The sequence below is a fragment of the Oncorhynchus kisutch genome, unplaced genomic scaffold, assembly GCF_002021735.2.
Source record: "Oncorhynchus kisutch isolate 150728-3 unplaced genomic scaffold, Okis_V2 Okis01b-Okis20b_hom, whole genome shotgun sequence".
Classification (NCBI taxonomy): domain Eukaryota; kingdom Metazoa; phylum Chordata; class Actinopteri; order Salmoniformes; family Salmonidae; genus Oncorhynchus; species Oncorhynchus kisutch.
In genome coordinates this window covers 3,541,268-3,549,517 of record NW_022261978.1, presented here as the reverse complement: position 1 = coordinate 3,549,517, position 8,250 = coordinate 3,541,268, and the positions used below count along the sequence as shown (strand labels likewise).

The 8,250-nt window shown below is 47.7% G+C and overlaps 1 protein-coding gene across 1 annotated transcript in view; it reads right to left on the bottom strand.

The window, feature by feature from the left end:
- Nucleotides 1-5,148: 5,148 nt before the first annotated feature.
- LOC109885682 (lysyl oxidase homolog 4-like) overlaps nt 5,149-8,250 on the bottom strand; it is a 46,163-nt gene continuing 43,061 nt past the window's right edge. Inside the window, 1 exon segment of the mRNA XM_031811595.1 lies at nt 5,149-8,250. This exon segment is cut by the window's right edge and continues 45 nt beyond it. Coding sequence (XP_031667455.1) covers nt 8,225-8,250 — 26 coding nt within the window. The 3' untranslated portion in view covers nt 5,149-8,224.

The following is an 8,250-nucleotide window of genomic DNA, read 5'->3' as shown; positions in this document are numbered from 1 at the left end:
TGTCCTGCCTCTCTCTCTCTTTGTCCCGCCTCTCTCTCTCTCTCTCTTTGTCCTGCCTCTCTCTCTCTCTCTCTTTGTCCTGCCTCTCTCTCTCTCTCTCTCTCTCTCTCTCTTTGTCCTGCCTCGCTCTCTCTCTCTCTCTTTGTCCTGCCTCTCTCTCTCTCTCTCTCTTTGTCCTGCCTCGCTCTCTCTCTCTCTCTTTGTCCTGCCTCGCTCTCTCTCTCTCTCTTTGTCCTGCCTCGCTCTCTCTCTCTCTCTTTGTCCTGCCTCGCTCTCTCTCTCTCTCTTTGTCCTGCCTCGCTCTCTCTCTCTCTCTTTGTCCTGCCTCGCTCTCTCTCTCTCTCTTTGTCCTGCCTCGCTCTCTCTCTCTCTCTCTCTCTCTTTGTCCTGCCTCGCTCTCTCTCTCTCTTTGTCCTGCCTCTCTCTCTCTCTCTCTCTCTCTCTCTCTCTCTTTGTCCTGCCTCTCTCTCTCTCTTTGTCCCGCCTCTCTCTCTCTCTTTGTCCCGCCTCTCTCTCTCTCTTTGTCCCGCCTCTCTCTCTCTCTTTGTCCCGCCTCTCTCTCTCTCTTTGTCCCGCCTCTCTCTCTCTCTTTGTCCCGCCTCTCTCTCTCTTTGTCCCGCCTCTCTCTCTCTTTGTCCCGCCTCTCTCTCTCTTTGTCCCGCCTCTCTCTCTCTTTGTCCCGCCTCTCTCTCTCTCTTTGTCCCGCCTCTCTCTCTCTCTCTTTGTCCCGCCTCTCTCTCTCTCTCTTTGTCCCGCCTCTCTCTCTCTCTTTGTCCTGCCTCTCTCTCTCTCTTTGTTCTGCCTCTCAATTCAATTTCAGTTTAAGGGCTTTATTGGCATTGGAAACATATGTTAACATTGCCAAAGCAAGTAAAGTAGATAATAGACAAAAGTGAAGTAAACAATACACTCACAGAAGTTCCAAAACAACAAAGACATTTCAAATGGCATATGTGCAAATGGTTAAAGTACTAAAGGGAAAATAAATGAACATAAATATGGGTTTTATTTACAATGGTGTTTGTTCTTCACTGGTTACCCTTTTCTTGTGGCAACAGGTCACAAATCTTGCTACTCTGGTATTTCACCCAGTAGATATGGGAGTTTATCAAAATTGGGTTTGTTTTCAAATTCTTTGTGGATCTGTGTAATCTGAGGGAAATATGTGTCTCTAATATGGTCATACATTTGGCCTTATTACTCTCTCTCCTTGCTGTCTCTCTCTCCTTGCTGTCTCTCTCTTTCTCCTTGTTGTCTCTCTCCTTGCTGCCTCTCTCTCGCTCCTTGCTGCCTCTCTCGCTCCATGCTGCCTCATTCTCTCCTTGCTGCCTCTCTCGCTCCTTGCTGCCTTTTTCTCTCTCGCTCTCTCTCCTTGCTGCCTCTCTCTCTCTCCTTGCTGCCTCTCTCTCTCTCCTTGCTGCCTCTCTCTCTCTCCTTGCTGCCTCTCTCTGTTGCTCCTTGCTGTCTGTCTGTTTGTGCATATTTTGTTTGAGTTGGGAGCAATTCCATTCCAACTCCTGTCATTGGTTGAACATTGCCTTTAAAAGGTGCATAGACGAAAAGCGTGATGGGATTGAATCCCGGCCCGCGTACCGACCCCCGACAGTGATGCCGAGTCGGTCTGTGAGCCAGAAACACAATGGAAACTGAACAAGAGAATAAACATAGAAATGAAAGAAACAGCCACCATGACACCCACCCACCCTAAACACCCACCCACCCACCCTAAACACCCACCCTAAACACACACACACCCTAAACACCCACCCTAAACACACACCCATCATAAACACCCACCCACCCTAAACACACACCCTAAACACACACCCACCCTAAACACCCACCCACCCTAAACACCCACCCTAAACACACACCCACCCTAAACACCCACCCTAAACACACACCCACCCTAAACACCCACCCACCCTAAACACACACCCACCCTAAACACCCACCCTAAACACACACCCACCCTAAACACCCACCCACCCTAAACACCCACCCTAAACACCCACACACCCACCCACGCTAAACACCCACCCTAAACACCCACCCTAAACACCCACACACCCACCCACCCACCCTAAACACACACCCACCCTAAACACACACCCGCCCTAAACACACACCCGCCCTAAACACACACCCGCCCTAAACACACACCCTAAACACACACCCACCCTAAACACCCACCCACCCTAAACACACACCCACCCTAAACACCCACCCTAAACACACACCCACCCTAAACACACACCCACCCTAAACACCCACCCGCCCACCCTAAACACCCAGCCACCCTAAACACCCAGCCACCCTAAACACCCAGCCACCCACCCTAAACACCCACCCTAAACACCCAGCCACCCGCCCTAAACACCCAGCCACCCTAAACACCCACCCAGCCACCCACCCTAAACACCCACCCTAAACACCCAGCCACCCGCCCTAAACACCCAGCCACCCACCCTAAACACCCACCCTAAACACCCACCCACCCACCCTAAACACCCACCCTCCCACCCACCCTAAACACCCAGACACCCGCCCTAAACACCCAGCCGCCCACCCTAAACACCCAGACACCCGCCCTAAACACCCTCCCACCCACCCTAAACACCCACCCTGCCACCCACCCTAAACACCCACCCTCCCACCCACCCTAAACACCCACCCTGCCACCCACCCTAAACACCCACCCTGCCACCCTAAACACCCAGCCACCCACCCTAAACACCCAGCCACCCACCCTAAACACCCAGCCACCCACCCTAAACACCCAGCCACCCAGACACTCACCCAACCCACACACCCAGCCACCCACCCAGCCCTGCCACCAACCCAGCCCTGCCACCCAGCCCAGCCCTGCCACCCACACACCCACCCAGCCCTGCCACCCACCCAGCCCTGCCACCAACCCAGCCACCCACCCACCCAACCCACCCACACACCCAACCCACCTAGCCCTGCCACCCACCATCACACCCACCCAGCCACCCACCCAACCCACCTACCCACCCAGCCCTGCCACCCACCCAACCCACCCAGCCACCCACACACCCACCCAGCCCTGCCACCCACCCAACCCACCTACCCACCCAGCCCTGCCACCCACCCAACCCACCCAGCCACACACACACACACCCCAGCCACCCAGCCCTGCCACCCACCCAGCCCTGCCATAGCGTGATGTGAGATCTGTGGTCAGACCATGATAATATCAGAGCTTCAGGCTTTATGAGGTGGGCTGGGCTGCTTAGGACTTGTCCCGTTCCACACTTTCATCTTCAGTCTTGAGAACCACAGACACATACGTGGTGGAGGTCTTTATAGGGAGAGATGCCAGCTGTCATGCCAACCCAATGCCCACGTGTCATGGCGTGGAGGTTGGTAGGTTGGAACACACAGGAGTTACCAAGCAACCGTTTAACAGCAGTGTCAACCGTGTGTTTAAGATTGGAGGAAGGAAGAGGTCCCAAATGGCACCCTATTCCCTGTGGTGTGCACTACCTTTAACCAGTGCCCATGTAGTGTAGTGCACTATAATAGGGAATAGGGTGTGATTTTGCCCGCGACCAGGGAGTCATGACGTTTCTGGTGAGAGATCCCTAATACTGCTCAGATGAGGATTTGTGTATGGAAAGTATTTGACCTGTAATGTCTTTTTTCGTTATGTGTCGGACCCCAGGGAGACCAGCTGTCGCCATGGAGATCCTAATCAATCACCTTGAAGAGAGAAGGAGAGGGAGGAGGAGGAGGTGATGGGGGGGGGGGGAGGAAGACTGGGAGGAGAGGGAGGAGGAGGAGGTGATGGGGGAGGGGCGGGGGACTGGGAGGAGGAGGAGGTGATGGGGGGGAGACTAGGAGGAGAGGGAGGAGGAGGAGGTGATGGGGGGGGGGGGGGCGGGAAGAGGAAGACTGGGAGGAGAGGGAGGAGGAGGAGGTGATGGGGGGGGTGGGTGGGAAGAGGAAGACTGGGAGGAGAGGGAATAGGAGGAGGGAAAGAGAAAGCAATAGGAAGGAGAGGAAGTTGAAACAGACTCAAGTTGCTCTGCCAGTCTATATCCTCTGTGATGCTTCTCCAATGAATGTAATGACCAGGGTCGTATTCATTAGTGCATAACGTTTTGCAACGGAAGTCAACGATGTAGATTCCTCATTGGACAAGTTCAGTTTGCACCTCGCTGTTTCGGTCTGTTTTCTTCCGTTTTGGCGCTGAATGAACATGCAGCAGATCTGGGGCTTGTTGAATATACGGTAGGCCTGGCGCTGAATGAACATGCAGCAGATCTGGGGCTTGTTGAATATACGGTAGGCCTGATGTGTATTCTAAGCCTCTGGCGGCTGTTTATTTGAATGTGACCTAAATACGCCTTTTCTGACTACAGCATTACAGCTATAGTCAGACACGGACTAAAACTTAAACACACTCATCTCAGCACGCCGCAGCTAAAATAGGCAGCATATTGAGTACATGCCCTAATTGGTTGGGTAAAAGAGGACGTGTGTGTGTGTGTGAGAGAGAGTGCGTGCGTGTGTGTGTGTATCTCTGTCTCAGTGTGTGTGTGCTCGTGTGCGTGCGTGCGTGTGTGTGTGTGTGTGTGTGTGTGTGTGTGTGTGTGTGTGTGTGTGTGTGTGTGTGTGTGTGTGTGTGTGTATCTCTGTCTCAGTGTGTGTGTGTGCGCGTGTGTGTGTGTGCGTGTGTGTGTGTGTGTGTATCTCTGTCTCAGTGTGTGTGTGTGTGCGTATGTGTGTGTGTGTGTGTGTCTCTGTCTCAGTGTGTGTGTGTGTGTGTGTGTGTGTGTGTGTGTGTGTGTGTGTGTGTGTGTGTGTGTGTGTGTGTGTGTGTGTGTGTGTGTGTGTGTGTGTGTGTGTGTGTGTGTGTGTGTGTGTGTGTGTGTGTGTGTGTGTGTGTGTGTGTGTGTGTGTGTGTGTGTCTCTGAGGTTGGAAACGGCAGTAAAGCCTCTATGTTCCCCCGGTCAGGATGGAGGTCATGGCTCTATATCCACACTGCTCTTTTTGAATGAATGAATGAAAGGTTTCTCATGGTTTAATTAGGAGGAGTTTAAATGTACATTCTATAGCTAATGATAGTATTCATCATCAAATGCTATACACTCAAATGACCAGGTACCAAAAGAGCCATATCGTTTGGAAATCTGATGTTTATTGTTCTCTACCATTGCCAAGTATCAGGTGCAGTACTTATTAGGTACAACCATAGTGCATTCCAAATGTCACCCTATTCCCAAAACATAGAGCACTGCTTTTAACCAGAGCTCTACAGGTCACAATATATCTACCTGTATGATGAGGTTCACTGGTGTTAAAACAGACTGATGACAGCAACTATAGGATTTATCCTAATGAACCATAAACAATACAAAACTAGGGTTGCACATTTCTTTAAAAAATCTGGTAACTTTTCCCAGAATTCCCAGTTGTAGGATTCCTATATTTCCCAGATGTCCTGCTTTATTACTTCCTGATTCCAGGAATCTTCCAACCGGGGTTGCTGGAACACCTGGGACTTGTGGTAATGTTACCAGAATTTTGTAACCTTATGAAAAACACAACTACAAAAAGGGACAAAATGTTTTAAGTCAAAAGTACATCATATTAAAGTATAAATTACAAACCTACAGGACGATATTCTAGAAGGTCATATAAAACCACATTTGCAATACATTACAATATTTATTTTTTTAAGGCTAAACGTTAGCACCATGAAAAATACTTGTCAATGTAATTTCCATATAACAAAAAACACCACCTTTTATTTTTGTATTTGTATTGCATAAATACTGCATTTGTATTGCATAAATACTGCATTTGTGAAGTAGATATATGAAAGCACATGAAGGCCAGTTTTTAAAGGAAGTAGGGGGATCTGATTTGATGATGGATGGACAACAGGCAAGAGGACGAGAGAAATCTACCAAGGCCCGGTTTCCCAAAAACATCTCAAGGATCCTATGGTTCTAAGATAAACTTAGCCTCAAGATGCTTTTGGGGAACCGGGCCCTGATCAATTACCAAGGCTGTGGCCAGACAGGAAGTTTGTGTGAGGAAAACAATGGCTTGAGTCAATGGTTTTTCAATGGAGGGCTTCCGTTGATGGAAAATGGACAACCGAGATGATTGTCTTTCGAAAGAAAACACACAAGATGACGGCCTTTTGTGCGTATGAAACTCCTCCGGAAACAGTTGACTTGAGTTAAACTTTCGACAGACAAAAACATACAATAATAAATGCGAATCCAATTTCATACGTTTCCATGCGTCTGTGATACTATCTTATAAGATCATGACTGAGATTCAGAAGACAATAGACAACTTAAAGGCTCAGCTATATAACATACACAGACACAAACACAGACATAAACACAGACATATACACAGACATAAACACAGACACAAACACAGACATAAACACAGACATATACACAGACATAAACACAGACACAAACACAGACAGAAAAACAGACACAGACATATACACAGACATAAAAACAGACATAAACACAGACACAAACACAGACATATACACAGACATAAACACAGACATATACACAGACATAAACACAGACACAAACACAGACATAAACACAGACATATACACAGACATAAACACAGACACAAACACAGACATAAACACAGACATATACACAGACATAAACACAGACACAAACACAGACAGAAAAACAGACACAGACATATACACAGACATAAAAACAGACATAAACACAGACACAAACACAGACATATACACAGACATAAACACAGACACAAACACAGACATATACACAGACATAAACACAGACACAAACACAGACATAAACACAGACACAAACACAGACATAAACACAGACACAAACACAGACATAAACACAGACATAAACAGAATTCAAAATGTCTGCAAGCAGGAAGACACCCTTGTTGTTTACAAGGTCTTATCTAACTTTGCTGTTGAAGTATAGACACCTGAATTACCTAAGACTTGGTTAACTTGGTCTCCGGCAGGTAAATCTGCTTTTTGTTTTTAATGCATCGTATTGCTGGAACAAAATTGAAAATCCATTTCATGTTGACGTTCTGGTGCCGTTCGGGCAGTATTGATTGGGGTTTTATTTGTGGATGAATGCTGATTTGTGCTTCACATGACTGTGTTTCTGTATTCTGTATGTGTATATATACATATGTTGTGTTTAATGTGTATATTTATGTTGTATCATTTGGTGAAGAGCCTTCGGTCCGAATCTTTTGTATGTATTGCAATGCCACCTAACTGAGTGTACCTTTTAAACAAGGTCGCTTTGCCCCATCGTCACTAAATAGGTACAACCATCTCATACAATATACACCGTTTGTGATTTGATAAACATACATGTAATACTCATGTACCTTAGTGTACCCTTCCTACATATCACAGGAGGCTGGTGAGGGGAGGACGGCTCATAATAGTGGCTGGAATGGAGTGAATGAATGGTATGGAATGGTATTAAACACATGGAAACCATGAAACCACGTGTTTGATTCCATTCCATATAATTCCTTTGCAGCCATTACTATCAGCCCATCCTCCCCAATTAAGATGCCACCAGCCTCCTGTGCTACATAACCATAGTATGTCTGAATCTTAGGGAACTATCTTGTTGTTTTTCCGTCATTTCAAATCTGTAAATAACTCCCATGTTGCTCATAATTGTTTTGTTTCAAGACAAGCATCTCTACTTTAATCTAAATCCTGTTACCATGGTGACACCTGACACATGTGACAGCTTGATACGGTCCAATTCCAACTGAGAAACGTGTCACAACTACCCATAAGTCCTGTATACGTCTCTGTCTATATTCTTTCTCTCTCTCTCTCTCTCTCTCTCTCTCTCTCTCTCTCTCTCTCTCAGAGATATGGTTAGTGATGGGGAAGGTGCGATGATTGCTTGATGTTCAGGTGATTCTTTCTTTGACCTTTCCAGAAACAATTCCCCCCTTCCCTTCCCTCCCCTCTTCCTTCCTCCCCCCTCCCTCCCACAGTCCATTCCAACCCCGGCTTCCTGGTTCTCCTCCAGCTCCTCTCCACTGATTGGGTAAGTTGAGATGAGCTGTGGTTCCAAAGCTCTGCCCTGAGAACCCCCATTGGTTGACTGGTTGTTCTGAAGTCTCTCATTCGTTGTTCTGTTGGATGGAGATCTCCCATTGGTTCTTCTGTTGTTCCGTTGGTTAGAGGAAGTTGTTGGTGATCTGAC